Source organism: Rana temporaria, chromosome 10, assembly GCF_905171775.1.
Source record: "Rana temporaria chromosome 10, aRanTem1.1, whole genome shotgun sequence".
NCBI classification, from domain to species: Eukaryota; Metazoa; Chordata; class Amphibia; order Anura; family Ranidae; genus Rana; species Rana temporaria.
The window spans coordinates 9,221,581-9,243,175 of NC_053498.1; the positions used below are offsets into that span (position 1 = coordinate 9,221,581).

General features: G+C 47.7%; 1 protein-coding gene across 2 annotated transcripts in view; it reads right to left on the reverse strand.

The window, feature by feature from the left end:
• Window positions 1–8,114: 8,114 nt before the first annotated feature.
• The window catches only part of LOC120916286 (serine-rich adhesin for platelets-like), a 70,512-nt gene continuing 57,031 nt past the window's right edge, over window positions 8,115–21,595 (reverse strand). For both annotated transcript variants that reach the window (XM_040327168.1, XM_040327167.1), the window contains 3 exons: window positions 14,745–15,050; window positions 12,196–12,421; window positions 8,115–8,479 (listed from right to left, as the gene is read on the reverse strand). In XM_040327168.1, coding sequence (XP_040183102.1) covers window positions 8,338–8,479; window positions 12,196–12,421; window positions 14,745–15,050 — 674 coding nt within the window. In that variant the 3' untranslated portion in view covers window positions 8,115–8,337. The remainder of the gene's footprint in view (window positions 8,480–12,195; window positions 12,422–14,744; window positions 15,051–21,595) is intronic.

Consider the following 21,595-nt stretch of genomic DNA (forward strand, 5'->3'; position numbering starts at 1 on the left):
CTCAGGTTCAGTGCTGCTTTGTCTTCAGCCTTCCATGTGACCTGAGACCCTTTGTTCCTGTATCCTGACTTCAGCTGCTGTCCCGACTCCTAATGACTACTCCCTGAACTCCCTGCCTGTACTGACCGCGGCTTGCCTTCTGACCACTGCTTCTGCCTGCTCCTCTTGCTACTGCTCCACTGATCGAATCCTGACCCAGCTTGTACCCTGAATATGCTTTTGCCTGTGCCCCTGTACCGCATCTGTCTTGCCAGTGTATGACTCAGCCTGCCAAACTCTGCTATTCCTCCTGTTGTCACCAGGATCTGCCTGCCTTCCGGCTGTCTGCTTATCAATCCACCCGCCACATCCACCTCCCCCCGATCAGTCAGTCACCAGCCCAGCACTTACCTCATCCAGGTCACAGGCAGCACTTCCTTCAGGCAGCGGCTTCACTCTGCGTCTTCTCCTCCTCCCCATCTTCATGGCATTTCCCCCTGTGTCTCCTCCCTTCTTCTCCTTAGCATCCAATAGGATTGCTTCTCCTCTTGGTAAATCGGGTGACGGGTCTCAGGACCCGCTTCCTGATTGGCCGGGAGGAGAATCACGAAGACAATAGTGAATAATAATTTGCTATTGTCACATAAGTGGGTGGGCTCGGGGCGCAGAGGACCCTTTTTTAAAGCCAATTAGAGACTCAGACTCAGACTCTAATCATGTGCTTCTAAAAAAAATCCATGCGTCCAGTGACCTGCCTGTAGATTAGGGGCCGGGAAAATGGATTAGGGGCTGCCACTGTTATCCACTGTCTGCTACCAGTATATGTGCCTTACCTGTCTTCTATTTTCAGTACCGGCCTGTTTCAGTTTGCTGCCCCTCAGCTGCCACCCAGCCTGCCTGCTTCACTAAAGACCACTGGCGACTACCCCTACCTGGTTGGACACCTGCTTTGCCAGCAAGACTTTGCAGGCAATCGTGCCACTCTGCACTCCTGTGCTTTCTGTCCACACTACCAGGGGCCCCAAGTAGGAGGTGTAAAAGAGGCCTTTCTCATCATATCAGGCTCTGCTGCCATATACGTAAATAGAGCAGCCGCCACCTTGTGATTTAAAGGGAAACACACCAATAACAGCATATGTTGTTGCAATTCTGACCCTTATGCCGCGTACACACCATCACTTTATGTGATGAAAAAAAATGACGTTTTTAAAAACGTCACTTTAATTGACTGTGTGTGGGGGAAAACGTCGTTTTATGTCTTGTAAAAAACGACCAAAAAAAATTGAAGCATGCTTCAATTTTATGTGTTGTTTTTCAAAAGTGCACTTTTTACTTCACAGAAATTGACCGTGTGTAGCAAAAAACGTCGTTTTCTAAGACGTTTTTTCATCCACGCATGCCCAGAAGCTACTTATGAAGCGAGCTTCAATGGTAAAACGTGGTGGAACGTAACCTCACTTTGCAAGATCATTGTGAGAAAAACGATGGTGTGTAGGCAACTTCGTCTTTGAAAATTGAAGTTTCAAAACCGTAATTTTTTACTTCACAGAAAGTGTCGTTTTTTTTCATCACATAAAGTGATGGTGTGTACGCGGCATTAAGATTAATGTCTAAATCACTTGCTGCCACTCCCAGACAGGAATCGAATAGATTTTATAATATGGTAGCTCCCCACAAAGTAATTTCAATTTCAAATTACAGCATTCAGAGATTTAGCTTAACAATTTTTAAATATTTTTTTTTAATGCAAAGAATAGAGAAACAGTGCAGGAATTTTTTAACGGAAATACATAAAAAAAATAAAAAACAGACAAAAAGCAACAGTAAAACAAAAGGGATTGGATAATACTTAAGCAATGTTCACCCAGTCATTGTTTCTGTGCAAGTTTGCAGAGTAAGTCCAATCTGATCGGAGCCACCAACTCTCATAAATCATTCTAAGTATTGCTTCATAGTTTCAATGGTTAACGAGAGCTTTACAGTAATTGCCAAATGCAACAGCATTTTTTGTCCAATCAGAGGGACTCACAGATCTAATGACATCCGATCAAACAGGTGAGGGATTTGTTCTTCATCAGATATACTTATAATGCTAATATAATAATGCTAATAATAATCTGAGGCCCCGTACACACGTCCGAGGAACTCGACGTGCCAAACACATCGAGTTCCTCGTCGAGTTCAGTGTTGAAGCCGCCGATTTAAATGCGCAGGCGCCGTCCGCGGAATGTCCCGGCGTACATTGCTCCCACTGACGTCGCTAGGACGTCAGTGGTTGCGACGCTTACGTAAACGACGTCCGTCCGTATTCGAGAACGACTTACGCAAACGACGTTAAAATTTTTTAATTTGACGCGGGAACGTCGGCTATACTTAACATTGGCTGCACCTGATAAAAGAAAGGGTAAGTATACGACGGGAAACCGCTACGGAAACGACGTAAGAACACTGCGATGGGTCCGCGTACGTTCGTGAATTTGCGTATCTCGCTGATTTACATATTATTTATCGTAAATCAGCGGGAACGCCCCCGGCGCCATTTTTAAATTGAAAAAAAGATCCGACAGTGTAACACATTGTAACACTGTCGGATCTAGCCCTATCTATGCGTAACTGATTCTATGAATCAGGCGCATAGATAGGACCAGTGTAAGTCAGAGATACGACGGTGTATCTGTAGATAATACACCGTCGTATCTCTTTGTGAATCTGGCCCTTGGTGTTTAACTATCATCTTCCCACACGTCAGTGTAACCACTTTTTAGAAGGTAACCCCACCACTGCAGGACTTATGGAATATGGATAGAGTTTGGCTTTTGGTAGTTAAAAAAAAACAGACTCCGTCAGGATGTGTATTACTTAGCTGTTCTGACAGACTATTTATGATCTGGCCCTTTAGGACAGGGCTGCATTGAGAGACATATGAGGCTAATGGAGGATAAGACATATTGCATTGCTTCGACTTTGCAATGTTGTTAGCGGGGCTTTATGATGCTTTTGACTTTTGTTAAATGTTTTTAAAACATTTTCTGTCAAATGATTCAATTTAAGGGCTGTCTAGCACAGGCATAGAATTTAAATGTAATCAGTTTTGTCGCCGACTTGCGAAGAGAAATGGGCGTGTCACTGTGTTCAATACAACTTCCCCAGTAGCTCCACGCAATTTGGGGTTCATCAGACCTAATAAGGCCCCATATATATACAGTATATATTGTTTACTGGGAATGTAGGTTCCCGCTTGTGATTTTAAAAGAGTGATTCTCATTTGTTTCCGTGTGTCACATGCAGGGCTGGACTGGGACAAAAATTTGGCCCTGGACTTCTTTCAGACTGGCCCACTTTGACAGATCTCTCCCATGGCGGCCGGACTACTCCCACACCCCCCCCTGGCCACCCAAGACCCCTCTCCCTCTTCACTAGCCACTAGCCGTTCTACTTTATTAGAGTAGAATGGCTGGTACTGGTACTCTTATAGACAGTACCAGTGGGGAAGCTAGATATTATTTCACCCGGGGCAAAGAATCAGTTTGGTGCCCCCCACTGAAGCCGGCCCACTGAGCCATCGGCCCACCGGGAAACTCCCTGTAGTCCCAATGGCCAGTCCATCCCTGGTCACATGTAGGGCTTGAATGCGCTGCCCTATGTGCGTTTGTCGTGCCGAAGAAGCTCAGGGTCCAAATTTTGCTTTACCATGTTTATCGTGTGACAATCACATCAAGTTTGCACCATGTTTGGGTTGCCATTCAGGATGAATGACACTCAAACGTGCATTATGCATTTTGCTGAGATTTGGAATCATGGGCAGAATCATGCCAATTCTGTCTGCGATTCCTAATTGCCCAAATGAACGGGGCCTTATTGTCATAATGGGAACTGCAGCTCATCAATGCTATAAGGGTCTGCATCCAGGAGCTATTGTTTGCACCAGAGCTACTTCTTCTCTTCCCATACAAGTCTATGGGAATGCAAAAGAGGCTTCAAGTGGGTCAAATGCAGGTCAGAAAGAGCCAACTGTAGGTCAAATACACCGGCAATACAGTCTGAATGATTGCAGAAGGATCTCAGGCTGCAGCCCATCAACACTGGCCGCAAGGGAACATGGGCATTACCCATACAGGGCAAACCCACCCCCAAGATATCCTATATGATAGGGAAGATCTAGAAATGTGAATTTCTTTTAAGCAGTACCATAAAAATTTTTTTAGCTAGAATTCCTTCTAACGAAATGCAGTGTGCTTCCAGGTATGTACTGTAGGTTGGCCCAGGCACTCCATTTTGAAGTCTCCTAGCTGTATATCTGCAGTGAGAGCCTGTAATGCCTCTGAGCGTTAATCTCAAGGGGTTTGAAGTGAGATTCAATGATATCACATTTGTGCTGCTCACTGTTCTCCTTGCTGGAGGATCTGACATGAGGAAGCTAAGCCCTGCTTCTACCAAGATGGCCGCTTCCACAGTGCAGAACAAAGCATGATAAGTCAGCAACAGGGAGATCACAGGCAATAGTAGTGACTAGTCCCTTTGCCTCTAACTGTCTTTTTAGGGCACAGCTTCAAGGGTTTTGTTTATTTTAAAGTGTAAGTAAATCCATCGATTTAACAGTTACATTTCCAGCACTTGCCAGGAATGTACCGTAACTGTCACATTGGTGGTGCTCTCAAGCAAACTGTCAAACCATCCAATGGCTGGGGTCATAACTGATTGCATGTGCAGCATCATGGCAGTTGAAGACCAAACAGAGGGCAAGATGGCAGCTTCCTTGGCTGAATATAAAAAGGAGGGTTTACTTCCACTTTAAGGACTTCCTAAAGTGGTTATAAAGGCTCAAGTTTTTTTACCGTCATGCATTCTATGCATTAAGATTAAAAAAAAAAAAACTTCTGTGTGCTGCAGCCTCCCTAATACTTAACTGAGTCCCATCGCGATCCAGAAATGTGCACGAGAGCCTCGGCTCTCTGGAGACTTTACATCAGGGGTCTCAAACGGGCGGACCTCCAGCTGTTGCAAAACTACATGTCCCATCACTCTTCTGCCTGTGGGAGTCATGCTTTTAACTGTCAGCCTTGCAATGCCTCAAGGGACTTGTAGTTTCCCAACAGCTGGAGGGCCGTCGGTTTGCCACCCCTGCTTTACATCCTCATTGGTTGAGGTAGCGGCAGAAGCCAATGGCTCCCACTGCTGTTAATCACAGCCAGTGAGCCAATGAGGAGATAGAGGGGGTGGAGCCAAACCGCTGGTCTGAATGGACACGCAGAGTGGCGGCTTGGGAGTGAGCCCACTTGGGTGCTCCCATGGCAAACTGCTTGCTCTGGGGGCACTCGGCAGGAGGGAGGGGCCAGAAGTACTGGTGGTGGACCAAGGGAGGGGCTGCAGCCTGCTCCGTGTAAAACCATTACACAGAGCAGGTAAGTATAATATGTTTGCTATTTAAAAATAAAAATAAAATACTTTAATATCACTTTAAAACCCATTGACCAGTTCTCAGTAACAGACTAGGTCAGACACCCCTTCTGTATCTATGTAATACAAGCCTATCTATAGACACTTGTGTGGAGGGGTGTGGCTGTTACTCAGCTCTGCCAGCACAGAGCTGGAAGGGAACCGCAAGGGAAAAGCACAGCTTACCTTTAACGCACCTTTATACCGCTAAGGTTGTTTGGCCACGCCTTCACAATAGTATTTGATTTTCTTTTTAAGTGTCCTCTGAAAAGTTACGTTAAGATTCTCTTCCCAATTATTAATAAAGTTCTGATCAATGTCAAGAAGTAGCTTATAGAAAAGAAAGACAACGCATGTGTAAGTCACCCATAGACAGGCACTAACATGCCTCAAACGGAACAAAAAATATATTTTTTTTTGGAGGGGGAAGGGAGAGATTATCAATTTTTAGTGGTACCCACTACCACTTACGCAATCCTCATCCTCATCCCTTTCCCCCGGACCCCATTCTCCTGTAGCCCTCGGGAACACATCACTTGTCCCAGGATGCTGCAGGACCCATTTACAAACACAGCAAAGCTTACGCATGCACACTGGGGAGCTGGCTGTGGTCCCTCAGGAAGCCACATCCAGCGCCCATATCCAAGATGGCGGAATGAGGAACCAAAAGCGGTAAGAAGAACTGGTTTCGGGAAGACAGCACTGGTTTCCAGGTATCAGCACCGTATATACTCGAGTAAAAGCCGAGTTTTGCAGCACATTTTTTGGTGCTGAAAATGCCCCCCTTGGCTTATACTCTGAGGGCCAGATTCACAGAGAAGATACGATGGCGTTTCTCCTGATACGCCGTCGTATCTCCTGTCCTATCTTTACGGCTGATTCATAGAATCAGTTCCGCATAGTTAGCCCTAAAATCCGAACAGGTGTAATTGACTTACACTGTCAGATCTTAGGATGCAATACTTCGGCCGCCGCTGGGGGGAGTTTGCGTCGTATTCCAGCGTCGGGTATGCAAATGAGGATTTACGGCGATCCGCAAAGGTTTTTCCCGTCGTTACGTCGTCACTAGTAATTTTTTCCCGTCGCAAATTTACACCTGCTTTAACATGGCTCAACTTGAGTCGAGCCATGTTAAAGTATGGCCGTCGTTCCCGGGTCGAATTTCAATTTTTTTTTGTTTTCGCGTAAGACGTCCAGGAATACGAATGGACGCTACGCACGTGGCCGTTCTAAAAAATGACGTCACATCGCGCAAAGCACGGCGGGAATTTCAAAACTGAGCATGCGCAGTACGTCTGGCGCGGGAGCGCGCCTAATTTAAATGGTACACGCCCCATTTGAATTGGGCGGGCTTGCGCCGGACCTGTTTACGATACACCGCCGCAAGTTTGCAGGTAAGTGCTTTGTGGATCGGGGCACTTACACTGAAAACTTGCGGCGGTGTAACGTAAACGGGTTACGTTACACGGCCGCAATTCTACGTGAATCTGGCCCTGAGTCACCTTTTTGCGCCTGATCTCCCAGACTTTGGGGACCCGGTACCGGCCGGCCGTAGGTCCCCTGTAGCACACGTTTAGGCCCACTCTTCCTCTACAAGTGTGCAAAGTTTGTTGTCCGGGGGACCTACGGCCGGGGAGCACCGATTTTTCAAAGCCGGGCACCCCTTCCATAGACTCCCATGTTAAACGTAAGTCTAGTCATGTACACAGTGAGGCATGGGCACAGTGAGGCATGGACACAGTGAGGCACATCTGGACACCCTAGGCTTATACTCGAGTCAATAAGTTTTCCCATTTTTTTGTGGTAAAATTAGGTGCCTCGGCTTATATTCGGGTCGGCTTATACTCGAGTATATACGGTAAGTATCTGATTTTTAAAAGTCAGCAGCTACAGCATTTTAAACAGTATGGGGTAGATTCAGGTAGGGAGCGCGCATTTGTGTGCGGGCGTAGCGTATCCTATTTACGCTACGCCTCCGCAACTTAGACAGGCAAGTGCAGTATTCACAAAGCACTTGGTCCGTAAGTTGCGGCGGCGTAGCGTAAATAGGCCGGCGTAAGCCCGCCTAATTCAAATGTGGAAGATGTGGGTGTGTTTTATGTAAATCTATTGTGACCCCACGTAAATGACGCTTTTTCCGAACGGCGCATGCGCCGTCCGTGAAAGTATGCCAATGCGCATGCTCCAAATTAACCCGCAAAAAGCCAATGCTTTCGACGTGAACGTAAATTACGCCCAGCCCTATTCGCGAACGACTTACCCAAACGACGTAAACGGCGGAAAATTCGACGCTGGCCCGACGTCCATACTTAACATTGGCTGCGCCTCATATAGCAGGGGTAACTTTATGCCTTACGTAAACGGCGTATCTGTACTGCGACGGCCGGGCGTACGTTCGTGAATAGGCGTATCCAGCTGATTTACATATTCTAGGCGTAAATCAGCGTACACGCCCCTAGCGGCCAGCGTAAATATGCAGTTAAGATACGACGGCGTAGGAGACTTATGCCGGTCGTATCTTAGTCAAATCTATGCGTAACTGATTCTAAGAATCAGGCGCATTGATACGACGCCGCACACTCAGAGATACGACGCCGCACACTCAGAGATACGACGCTGCACACTCAGAGATACGACGGCGCACACTCAGAGATACAACGGCGTATCTCCTACCTGAATCTGGCCCTGAATCTGGCCCTATTTGTACGGTATTTGTAGCTGCTGACTCTTTAAAAATCAGATACTTACCAATACCTGGAAACCAGTGCGGTCTTCTCTTGGATTTGCCATCCAGGCCTTCTCAGATGTACGGTTTTAGGAGACTGAGGTCTTTTGCTCGACTTGGCTTTAGAAATGATATAATATAGAGATATGAAGAGTCTGAGAAGATTGTTCTCTGTGTCCCGTATTAGGAATTAGGTCTCAGCCTTCTGGTTCTTGAGTTGGGGGTTCCGATGTTCCATTAGAGAGAAGGCCTCGGTTGGTATCATCTCCATCTTGTTTGTTGACTTGTAATTCAATGCCATTAGATGTTGGGGACGGAGTTTTGGGTTTGTTCTTACATCTGAAACATAGAAAGTAATAAAGAACTATTTATATTAAAGACAATCTCTAACCAAAAGCACAATGCAGTGGAACCTTGGATTGCGAGTTACACGGTTAACGAGCGTTTCGCAATACGAGCGCTGTATTTAAAAAAATCCTAACTCGCTTTGCGAGTGTTGTCTGTTGTCTCCAAGCCAAAGCGGTGTGCAGTACCGCGTTTGGCCTGAGGTGGGAGGGCGCCGGAGCAGATCTGCGCCGTTCAGAAATGCTCGTAAAGACGCGGAAATACTCCTTTCCGAGGTTTGCTGAGGTCAGCCGAGATGTCCTCGGGCCTTTCCGTGTGTTTCCGAGGCTCTCCGGCGCCCCCTCCCCACCTCTGGTCACATGCGGTATTGCATACCATTGAAGTCAATGCGGAACAAATTGTCATTGTATAATGACGTCGGCGGGAACCCTCCCTCCGGGTGGACGTCATATGACGTCCTGAGCTTCCCAGGCGGCTAGGAGGCGTGCCGCATCGCGCGTGCCCGGGGACCGCGATGTCTGACGGGCACTCGCGATTGCCCACAATCACAGCAGGTCCGTGGATCTGTGTGTGTAAACACACAGATCCACATCCTGTCAGAGGAGACCAATGGTGTGTTCCCAGTACAGAGGAACAACGATTGGTCTCCTCCCCTTGTGAGTCCCCTCCCCCCTACACTTTTAGAATCACTCCCTAGGTAACACACTTAACACCTTAAGGACCCCTAGTGTTAACCCCTTCCCTGCCAGTCACATTTACACAGTAATCAGTGCATTTTTAATCGCATTTATACTAATATTTATACCACCAATTATACCGCATATATACGCATTTTATACTAATCGCTGTATAAATGTGAATGGTCCCAAAAAAGTGTCAAAAGTGTCCGATATGTCTGTCGCAATGTCACGGTCACAATAAAAATCGCATATCGCCGCCATTACTAGTAAAAAAAAAAAAAAATGCCATAAATCTATCCCTTATTTTGTAGACGCTATAACTTTTGCGCAAACCAATCAAACGCTTATTGTGTTTTTTTTTTACCAAAAATATGTAAAAGAATACATATCGGCCTAAACTGAGGAAAAATTTAAAATAAAATAAAAATTGTGATATTTATTAAATCAAAAAGTAAAAAATTATGGCCCATATTCTCTCTAAAAATCCGTGGGCTGCGCTTAAGGCACTTACACTCCGCTGTCCCAACTTACAGGAGCAGGTGTTGTATTCCCCAAACACTTGCTCCGTAAGTTGGGACGGCGGAGTGTAAATGCCCCAGCGTAGCCTGGCGGATCTCCAAGGGGGCGGCTTGTATTCAAATTAAGCGCGCCCCCGATTCTAATGAACTGCGCATGCGCCGGGCTTCAAAAAGCCCAGTGCGCATGCTCCAGTTCTCGGCGGAAAACGTCAATGACGCCGACGTGTGCGTCATTGACGTAAAGTCGTATTCAAGAACGACTTACGGAAACGACGTACCCGACGAAAAAATACGACGCGGACCCGACGCCATCCGTAACATGGCCTACGTGGGACTTGCGGAAACTTACTCCTCATATAGCAGGACTAAATTTCCGCTTACGCAAACGACGTTAGCGACGGTTACGCGACGCGAACTCGTTCGGGAATCGGCGTAGAAGGATCATTTGCATACGCAAATGAGTCCTTCACGTAAATGCCATCTAGCGGCGGCCGGCGTCATTACATTTAAGATCCGCCAGTGTAAGTGACTTACAGATGGCGGATCTTAAGTGTATCTATGCGAAAATGATTCTAAGAATCAGTCGCATAGATACACGGGCCAAAAAAGAGAGATACGATGGAGTATCCTGAGATACTCCATCGTAACTTCTATGAGAATATGGCCCCTTGTGTTTTTTTAAAAATTGTAGCTCTTCTTTTGTTTATAGCGCAAAAAATAAAAACCGCAGAGGTGATCAAATCCCACCAAAAGAAAGCTCTATTTATGGGGGGAAAAAACATAACAAATGTCATTTGGGTACAGTGTTGCACGACCGCGCAATTGTCATTCAAAGTGCGACAGCGCTGAAAACTAAAAATTGGTCTGGGAAGGAAGGGGGTGAAAATGCCCGGTATGGAAGTGGTAATGATACTTACTTCTGTGGGGCAGTATTGGGAGATGGGTAGGGGCGGAGACAAGCGGTGACTCAGAAGCGGGGAGTACCCGCACCTATTCTCTAAGAAAAAGAAATCCGGGACTTTATCACTGCAAGGCTTGGCCTTTGAACCCATGATGCTCTGAATGCAGTCAGGGCCGCCATCAGGGGGGTACAGGCAGTACACCTGTAAGGGGCCCGGATGGCAACCCCCTTTTTGTTTTTTATAAAAACATTTTTTTTTCTTTTGGTAAGGGGCCTGGAGATCCCCAGGGCCTCGGATGGCAACCCCCCCCCCCCCCCTTCTTTTTATAACATTTTTATTTTTTGTATTTCTTATTTTTTTGTAAGGGGCCCCGGATGGCAACCCCCCCCCCTCTTTTTATAACATTTTTATTTTTTTTATTTCTTATTTATTTGTAAGGGGCCCAGAGGTCTCCAGGGCCCCGGATGGCAACCCCCCCTTTTTTTTTTTTATAAAATCCCCAGGGAATCCCCCCGCTTCTCAACTTGCGGCATCCCCCGGTTTCTCAATCTCTCAATTAGCGGCGGGATCCCCCGTTTCTCAATTAGCGGCGGCAGCACCCACCCCCCCGGTTCTCTGCCCCAGGGGGCCCATGCCTAAAGCTGTGTAAGGGGCCCCAAAATTCCTGATGGTGGACCTGAATGCAGTTGCAGGCTTCAATGCAAACATTTTGTAAATGCCATTTTTTTTTTTTTTTTTTAGCAGTATTGGGGAATTTACTAAATATTATCATGCCTTTGATTGGATGTAACTACTACAGATTAGTTTCTTCTATATACATATAGGGGCAGATCCACAAAGATCTGCCCCGGCGCATCGTATCTGAGATACGCTACGCCGCCGTACCTTACCTGGCTTTGGTTCGAATCCATAAAGATTTTGCACCGTAAGTTACGGCGGCGTAGAGTATCTCAAGCGGCGTAACGGCACGGAATTCAAGTTGGGCGGGTAGGGGGCGTGTTTCATTTAAATGAAGCACGTCCCCGCGCCAAACTAACTGCGAATGCCCTGTCACTAAATTTCCCGCCGTGCATTGCGCGAAATGACGTCGCAATGACGTCATTGTTTAGACTTGGACGTAAATTACGTCCATCCCGCGATTCACTAACGACTTACGCAAACAAAACAAAAAATTTAAATTAAACGCGGGAACGACGGCCATACTTAACATAGCAAGTCTAACTATACGCCACAAAACAGCAGCTTTAACTATACGTCGGAAAAAGCCGTCTAGAGGCGACGTAAAAGAATGTGACGACCGCTCGTACGTTCGTGGATCGTCGGAAATAGCTATTTTGCCTTTTCGACGCGGAAAACGACAGGAACGCCACCCAGCCGAAGAATTGCATCTTAGATTCGAAGCCGTACGCCTGTCGGATCTAACCCAGATGCCGTCGTATCTTGTTTTGAGGATTCAAAACAAAGATACGACGCAGGAAATTTGAAAGTACGCCGGCGTATCAGTAGATACGCCGGCGTACTCGCTTTGTGGATCTGCCCCATAGAAAATATCTCCACACACACACACATATATATATTTCTGCTGTGGATCTGGTTTGACTTTAACCTACCTTTTGAGAAAGTAGTACCCAAGCAGCACCAAAACCAAGAGTGTAACTGCAATAATAGGCAATAGGCAAAAGATTCTTGACCGAGTGGGCCTGTCCAACGGCTCGCTGGTTGTTCCATTAGTAAAAAGCGGTGTCGGGGTTGCTGGTATGTAACTTCTACCTTGAGGACCATCACCACCTTCATACTGATGAACTTTGGCCATGACGTGTTCATGAGGAAACAGCTCTAGAGAAATCAACAGACATAGACATTAAGGTCAACGCTAAAAAAATTATTTTCAAAAACACTTAAGCTACTCAAGGACTGCATGTTCAAAGTTCCATTGTTACCCTAGAGCAGGGGTCTCCAAACTTTTCAAATAAAGGGCCAATTTATTGTCCTTTAGACTTTAGGAGGGTCGTATTGTGCCCAGCAGGGGCTGAAAAAATGTCCCGGGCTCGGCATCAGTGAGCAGAGGCGGCTCTAGGCTTTGTGAGGCCTTAGGCAAAACTTGGGGAAAAATAATTCAAGGACAAGAGCCTCTTCCCCACAACCCTGACCCTGGTTGTGGGGGTCTGCGGGCAGGGGGCTTATCGGAATCTGGAAGCCCCCTTTAACAAGGCGGACCCTGGATCCTGCTCTTTAATAACTAAGGGGCGGGGGCCACCCGGTGATGTCACATGGTGAACTCGCCCGGTTGTGACGTCATTGACTGAGGGCATGCTGGGTCATTGACATTGCAAGGGGGTGGTGTCTCCGATATTCACTGGTTGTTAGGGATGCTGGAGGCTCCTGAGTCAGGGCTCTTAACGCTGCCTGAGAACAGCAACGTTAAGGTCCCCTGTCGCCTAATTTGCTTAATTAAAGAGCCGCCTCTGCCAGTGAGAATAAATATGGCCTCAGGGTTGTTTTTCAATAAGAGGAGGGGTAGTGCCCCTATTAGTAGCAGGAATAGTATCCCATCATTGGTATTGGTGGAAGAAATAGTGCTCCATTGTTGGTATAAGTGGGACGAATAATGCCCCAAGGGCTGGCTAAAGGCTAGCAAAGGGCCACATCTGGCCCTCGGGCAGCAGTTTGGAGACTCCTGCCCTAGAGGGACGAGAGACCCTGAAGGTAGCACCACCAGGGGGGTAGGTGGTTCAGTGAATTGTGAAAGCTATCGGGCAAATGACAGCCCAGAGACTGTTGTTCCCGCCATTGGATTCCACTTAAAGCGGATTTCCACCCTAAAGTGGAACGTCCGCTCATCTGATTCCTCCCCCCCTCCGATGCCACAATTGGCACCTTTTCGGGGGGAGGGGAGACAGGATACCTTTGACAGGTATCCTTTCCCACTTCCGGGAGCCTCAGCCGCGGATATTGACGTCACGGCTCCCACCTCCTCCCTCCCCAGGCCGCGGGGCCAGTAGGATAGAGGAAGGAGGCTAGCGCATGTGCAGTAGGGTTCCCTGGCGTGAAGCAAAAAGGCTACACTGCCGGGTTCCCTTACTCGCAATGGTGGCGGCAGCACCCAACAGCTGATGGAAACATCCGCTACGGTGCCGACATCGCTGGACTCCAGGACAGGTAAGTGTCCCATTATTAAAAATCAGCAGCTGTAGTATCTGTAGCTGCTGCTGTTTTTTTATTTAAATTTTTTTTGGGCAGAACACCGATTTAATGCAGCTTCCTGTGATGGGGCGGCAACAATGCTGCACTGCTTCTGAATTCAGAGCAAAGTTGCCCATCTCCTGTAGGCAGGACAGGACAGGACAGGACAGGCAAACCAAGCAATTGCTTGGGGCCCCAGAGCTGGCCTGGGGCCCCCGATCTGGCATGCTGGGCCCCCCCTCCCTCGCAACTCGCTCGCTGCACGGGAGGAGGAAGGAGGATGAGGGAGGAGGAAGGAGGATGAGGGTGGAGGAAAAACTAAGAAGCCATTTTCGGTAGCGGCCGAACCCCCCCACCCCCGCTTCTGAACTTGAAAAGACTCGGATGTCATTTCCGACAGCAGCACATCCCCAAGCTTCTCAACCCCGCCCTGTCGTTGTCCATTTTGCTTGGGGCCCCCAAATTCCTTCAAATGGCCCTGCCTGTAGGCGGTGCCTGCTTCCACTACAGTTGCAGTGGCAACAATTGATGGGCACAGTGGCTGCATTTGATGGCACAGTCATGACAATTGATGGGCACAGTGGCTATGTTTGATGGGCACAGTGGCTGCAATTGATGGGCACAGTGGCTGCAATTGATGGGCACAGTGGCTGCAATTGATGGGCACAGTGGCGGCAATTAATGGGCACAGGAGCTGAGTTTGATGGGCACAGTGAGGCTGCAATTGTTTGTTTGTTTTTTCGTTTGTTTGCGCCCCCCAACAAAAATGTGCGCACATCTATGATTACCAGCTGGCTGGATTGAGCTACCAGGACACGCTAGCCCCAATCCAGCCTCAATTCCATCTGTCTATTTTATTTGAAGCCCTGAAGAAGGAGGAGCCCCTTTCCCCTGGAAGGTGTTGTTGTATCTGACGTACTGGCATGCATTTTCTTACAGTACATAACGAATCCCAGATTTGGTCCATATCTCTCACCTCCACGAACTGATGTAAGGTCCTTTCCATGGTAGACTGCGCCATATTCCAAAACCCAGCTCCAGATTTGCAGGTACGTGGTGAACATTTCCAGGCAGGTTGCATTGATGAAGAAGACTAAGGCATTGAATTTAGAACAGTTGTAAAAGTATGGCACAGCTGGGGCACGAAACATACATCCTGGATCCGTTCTGTGTTCCATGTTGATGATCAAAGTCTCATTAATGAGGGGATATCCATCTGTGCAGAACGTGTGCCGCCGCCATTGCGTCAATGGCAGTTCCGGGGTGGGTTGGATTGGGGTGGCTGTTGAGGAGCACAAATAACAAATCATGTTTAGTTATTTTATTAACCACCTCGATCCCCCCTTCACGCCCAGGATTTATTTTTTTTGCTATTCAACACTGTGCTACTTTAACCACTTCAATACGGGGTATTTTCACCCCCTTCCTGCTCAGACCAATTTTTTCGTTTTTAGCGCTGTCGCACTTTGAATGACAATTGCGCGGTCATGCAACACTATACCCAAATAAAATCTTTGGCCTAGATTCAGAAAGAGTTATGCCGGCGTATCAGTGATACGCCGCCACAACTCACACTTTGCGCCGGCCTATCTGTTTTTCTGTATGCAGAAAACAAGATAAGCCGGTTTGCAGCAAAGATCTGACAGGCGTAATTGTATTACACCGCCGGATCTTAAAGCGGGAGTTCACCCATTAATATATTTTTTTAAACAATCCCCTTAGCTTCCTGCTCGTTCGGTCTAGGGGAATCGGCTATTTGTTTTAAAATATGATCCGTACTTACCCGTTTTCGAGATGCATCTTCTCCGTCGCTTCCGGGTATGGGTCTTCGGGAGCGGGCGTTCCTTCTTGATTGACAGTCTTCCGAGAGGCTTCCGACGGTCGCATCCATCGCGTCACTCGTAGCCGAAAGAAGCCGAACGTCGGTGCGGCTCTATACTGCGCCTGCGCACCGACGTTCGGCTTCTTTCGGAAAATCGTGACGCGATGGATGCGACCGTCGGAAGCCTCTCGGAAGACTGTCAATCAAAATAGGAACGCCCAGTCCCGCAGCCCATACCCGGAAGCGGCGGAGAAGATGCATCTCGTAAACGGGTAAGTACAGCTCATATTTTAAAACAAATAGCCGATTCCCCTAGACAAAACGAGCATCAATCTATGGGGAAAAAGTATATTGTACCGGTGTACCTCCGCTTTAATTGCAATTTTAAAATGGCCGCTGGGGGCGTTCTCGCTGATTTACGCAGAGAATATGTAAATCAGCGAGATACTCCAATTCACGAAAGTACGCGGGCCCGACGCAGTCACTTAACGCCGTTTACGTAAAGGGTTTTCCCGGCGTAAAGATAAAGCTGCCCAAAGCAGGCGCATCCTATGTTAAGTATGGACGTCGTGACCGCGGAAAATTAGAAAATTTTTACGTTGTTTGCGTAACTCGTTCCGTGAATGGGGATTTACGTCGATTACGTTCCCGTCGAAAACACCGTCATAATTCTGAACATGAGTATTGGTATTTTTCCAAGGCCGGCGCATGCGCAGTACGTTCGGCGCGTGAACGCGCCTAATTTAAATAGGAGACGCCCCCTACCCGCCTATTTTGAATTAGGCCGCCCAATTTACGCTACGCCGCCGCAACTTAACACGCAAGTGCTTTGTGAATACAGCACTTGCGTGTTAAGTTGCGGCGGCTTAATGTAAATAAGAAAAGTTACGCCGCCGCAACTTTGCGTGTGGCTTTCTGAATCTGGCCCTTTATGTTTTTTTTACCCCCACAAATAGAGCTTTCTTTTGGTGGTATTTGATCACCTCTGCAGGTTTTTATTTTTTTGCGCTATAAACAAAAATAGAGCGACAATTTAGGAAAAAAAGCAATATTTTTAACTTTTTGATTTAATAAATATCATATTTTTCCTCAGTTTAGACCGATACGTATTCTTCTACATATTTATGGTAAAAAAAAATCTCAAAAAGCGTTTATTGATTGGTTTGCGCAAAAGTTATAGCGTCAACAAAATAGGGGATAGATTTATGGCATTTTTATTTATATTTATTTTTTTACTAGTAATGGAGGCGATCTGCGATTTTTTTTTATTGTGACCGTGACATTGCGACGGACACATCGGACACTTTTGACACAGTTTTGGAGACCATTCACATTTATACAGCGATTAGTGCTATAAAACTGCATTGATTACTGTACAATTGTCACTGGCAAGGGAAGGGGTTAACACTAGGGGGCGATCAAGGGGTTGAATGTGTGTCCTAGGGAGTGATTCTAACTACAGGGGGCAGGGACTCACAAGGGGAGGAGACCGATCGGTGTTCCTCTGCAGGGCCACCATCAGGGGGTACAGGCAGTACACCTGTAAGGGGCCCGGAGGTCCCTAGGGCCTCGGATGGTAACCCCCCTTTTTTTAAAAAAAATTACAATTTTTTTTTATTTTTTTTTGTTTTTATTAACCACTTGCCGACCGCGCACCGTCATTATACGTCCACAAGGTGGCTCTGCTGGGCGAGAGCACGTAATATGACGTCCTCTCTCCCAGCCGCCACTAGGGGCGCGCGCGCGCCGCCCGCTCGCCCCTGACTCCCGTGCGTGTGCCCGGCGGGTGCGATCGCCGCCGGGCACACGCGATCGCTCGTTACAGAGCGGGGACCGGGAGCTGTGTGTGTAAACACACAGCTCCCTGTCCTGTCAGCAGGGGAAATGCTGATCTTCTGTTCATACAATGTATGATGTATGAACCGAGGATCAGTGTTTCCCCTAGTGAGGCCACCCCCCCCCCCCCACAGTAAGAACACACCCAGGCATACTTAACCCCTTCCCCGCCCCCTAGTGTTAACCCCTTCCCTGCCAGTGACATTTTTACAGTAATCAGTGCATTTTTATAGCACTGATCGCTATAAAAATGCCAATGGTCCCAAAAATGTGTCAAAAGTGTCCGAAGTGTCCGCCATAATGTCGCAATACCGAAAAAAAAAAACGCTGATCGCCGCCATTACTAGTAAAAAAAATATAATAAAAATGACATAAAAATACCCCCTATTTTGTAAACGCTATAACTTTTGCGCAAACCAATCAATAAACGCTTATTGCGATTTTTTTTTACGAAAAATATGTAGAAGAAAACGTATCGGCCTAAACTGAGGAAAAAAAATGTTTTTTTATATATTTTTGGGGGATATTTATTATAGCAAAATGTAAAAAATATTCATTTTTTTCAAAATTGGCTCTCTATTTTTGTTTATAGCGCAAAAACTAAAAACCACAGAGGTGATCAAATACCACCAAAAGTAAGCTCTATTTGTGGGAAAAAAAGGACGCCAATTTTGTTTGGGAGCCATGTCGCACGACCGCGCAATTGTCTGTTAAAGCGACGCAGTGCCGAATCGCAAAAAGTACTCTGGTCTTTGGGCAGCAATATGGTCTGGGGGGTAAGTGGTTAAAGGGCCTAGAGGTCCGCATGCCCCCGGATGGCAACCATCCTTTTTTTTATATTTTTTATTAAAGGGCCCAGAGGTCCCCAGGGCTCCGGATTGGCAACCCCCCTTTTTTTTATTTTTATATATATATTTTTTGTTTGTTTTTATTAAAGGGCCCAGAGGTCCCCAGGGCCCCGGGTGGCAACCCCCCTTTTTTTTATATATATATTTTGTAAGGGGCTCAGAGATCCTCAGGGCAACCCCCCCAACCCCCCCCCCCCCCCCCGCTTCTCAATTTGAGGCGGCAGCTCCCCCCCCCCCCCCCCCCCGGTTCTCTGCTCCAGGGGGCCCATGCCTGAAGTTGTGTAAGGGGAACTGTACTGAGAACACACATTAGTCGCGCACCGGGAACCGGGCAATAAGAGATTATGGGGCCCCCAGGCGATAGGGGATTATAGATTCCCGGGAAATAGGAGATTATGGGGCCCCTGGGCAATAGGAGATCGTGGGTCCCAGGGCAATAGGAGATTATGGGCCCCTGGGAAATAGGAGATTATGGGCCCCCGGGAAATAGGAGATTATGGGCCCCCGGGAAATAGGAGATTATGGGGACTCCAGGCAATAGGAGATTATGGGCCCCCGGGAAATAGGAGATTATGGGGACTCCAGGCAATAGGAGATTATGGGGCCCCCGGGCAATAGGAGATTATGGGGCCCCCAGGCAATTGATTATGGGGCCACACAGTATACATACACACATACAGTATACATACACAGAATATACACACAGTATACACACACACACACTGAGAAGGTATTGGAGAGGCGGGGCAGCTATAATCTTGAGATTTTTAGCCCAAAAGGATCTCGGTAAGGGACATTTCAGGGACAGATGTAAAAAAAAACACTGATTTTGACATACTGTCCCTGGTTTTACTGAGGCTGGCAACCCTGATGGGGACCCCTAGTGGCATGGGGCCCTCGGGCAATGCCCGAATGGCCAGTCTGCCCCTGGTCACCCCCCCCCCCCCATAGTCTCTCAGAACAGGAGTCCATGCTAGGCAAGTGGATTTCTTTTTTACTGATCTGACCACTGCACATCATTGTGGAATCAGGCAGCTTTTGGTGTAAATTCAATAAATAAAAATGAAGGCTGATCTTTTAAAGTGGATCTAGCATCAGGTATATATATATATATATATATATATATATATATATATATATATATATATATTGACTTAATATATGCTAGGCAATGTATCAGTTTAGATGATAACATCGGGCCATATTACCGTAGATTTCCGGCGGGCGTCGCGTAAGCCATTTACTCTACGCCGCCCCAACCTACAGGAGCAAGTGCTGTATTCCCCAAACACTTGCTCCGTAGTTTGGGGCGGCGTAGTGTAATTGGCCCGGCGTATCCCCGCGTATTTCAAAGGGGGCGGCTTATATTTAAATTAAGCGCGCCCCCGTTTCGATCGAACTGCGCAAATGCGCCGGGCTAAAAATAGCCCAGTGCGCATGCTCCAGTTCTCGGCGGAAAAACGTCAATGACGCCGACGTGTGCGTCATTGACGTAAAGTCGTATTCAAGAACGACTTAGGGAAACGACGTACCCGACGAGAAAAGACGACGCGGACCCGACGCCATACTTAACATGGCATACGTGGGACTGGCGTAAGGTTACCCCTCGTATAGCAGGGGTAACCTTACGCTTACGCAAACGACGTTGGCGACGGTTACGCGACGCGATTTCCTTTCGGGAATCGGCGTATCAGGCTCATTTGCATAAACAAATGAGACCTGAACGTAAACGCCACCTAGCGGCCGGCGGCGAATTACATTTAGGATCCGACGGTGTAAGTGACTTACACTAGTCGGATCCTAGCCTAAATCCGGCGTATCTTGTTTTGTGAATACAAAACAATGATACGCCGGCGGGAATTTCGATTTACGCCGGTGTATCAGTAGATACACCGGCGTAACTTGTTTGAGAATCTGGCCCATCATCTCAGCCTCGGCAATGTCAGTAGATCTCCAGGATGACAAAGGTGGCTTTTCTATAGAATACAGTGGCTGTGGTGTAATGTGTGTGTTGTGACTTGTCAGTAATTTATTTGTGTAGACTTGTAATTAGCCAGGGCGGGTTATTTGCTTGGGGCAGGTTTTTAATTAATTAATTACTCATTTGTATGAAATTAAGAGCTTGTGGGTACAACAAATTAATAATCAGAATCAGGAAGGGTGGTTTTGGCACAAGACAGTGAGCACCAGATGGCATGAATCAGCCCTGGTAGCAAAGTTGAATGTACTGTAATACCTTGAACTAAGAGCATAATTTGTTCCAGAAGCGTGCTTGTAATCCAAAGCACTTGTATATCAAAGCGAGTTTCCCCATAGGAAGTAATCGAAACTCAGATGATTCGTTCCACAACCACTGCTGGTCTATGCAGTACTGTATGTGGCCAGAGGTGCAGGGTGCTGGTGTATGCAGTACTGTATGTGGCCAGAGGTTTCCAGGGGCGCTGGTCTATGCAGTACTGTATGTGGCCAGAGGTGCGAGCGCTGGTGTATGCAGTACTGTATGTGGCCAGAGGTGCGGGGTGCTGGTATATGCAGTACTGTATGTGGCCAGAGGTGTGGGGGGCGCTGGTGTATGCAGTACTGTATGTGGCCAGAGGTGCGGGGCGCTGGTGTATGCAGTACTGCATGTGGCCAGAGGTGGGGGGCGCTGGTGTATGCAGTACTGTATGTGGCTAGAGGTGTGGGGGGCGCTGGTATATGCAGTACTGTATGTGGCCAGAGGTGAGGGGGCACTGGTGTATGCAGTACTGTATGTGGCCAGAGGTGCAGGGCGCTGGTGTATGCAGTACTGTATGTGGCCAGAGGTGTGGGGGTGCCTGTGTATACAGTACTGTATGTGGCCAGAGGTGGGGGGCGCTGGTGTATGCAGTACTGTATGTGGCTAGAGGTGTGGGGGGCGCTGGTATATGCAGTACTGTATGTGGCCAGAGGTGTGGGGGTGCCTGTGCATACAGTACTGTATGTGGCCAGAGGTGTGGGGGTGCCTGTGTATACAGTACTGTATGTGGCCAGAGGTGTGGGGGTGCCTGTGTATACAGTACTGTATGTGGCCAGAGGTGCAAGGCACTGGTATATGCAGTACTGTATGTGGTCAGAGGTGGGGGGCGCTGGTATATGCAGTACTGCATGTGGCCAGAGGTGGGGAGCGCTGGTGTATGCAGTACTGTATGTGGCCAGAGGTGTGGGGGAGCTGGTGTATGCAGTACTGCATGTGGCCAGAGGTGGGGGGCGCTGGTGTATGCAGTACTGTATGTGGCCAGAGGTGTGGGGGCGCCTGTGTATGCAGTACTGTATGTGGCCAGAGGAGCAGGGGCGCCTGTG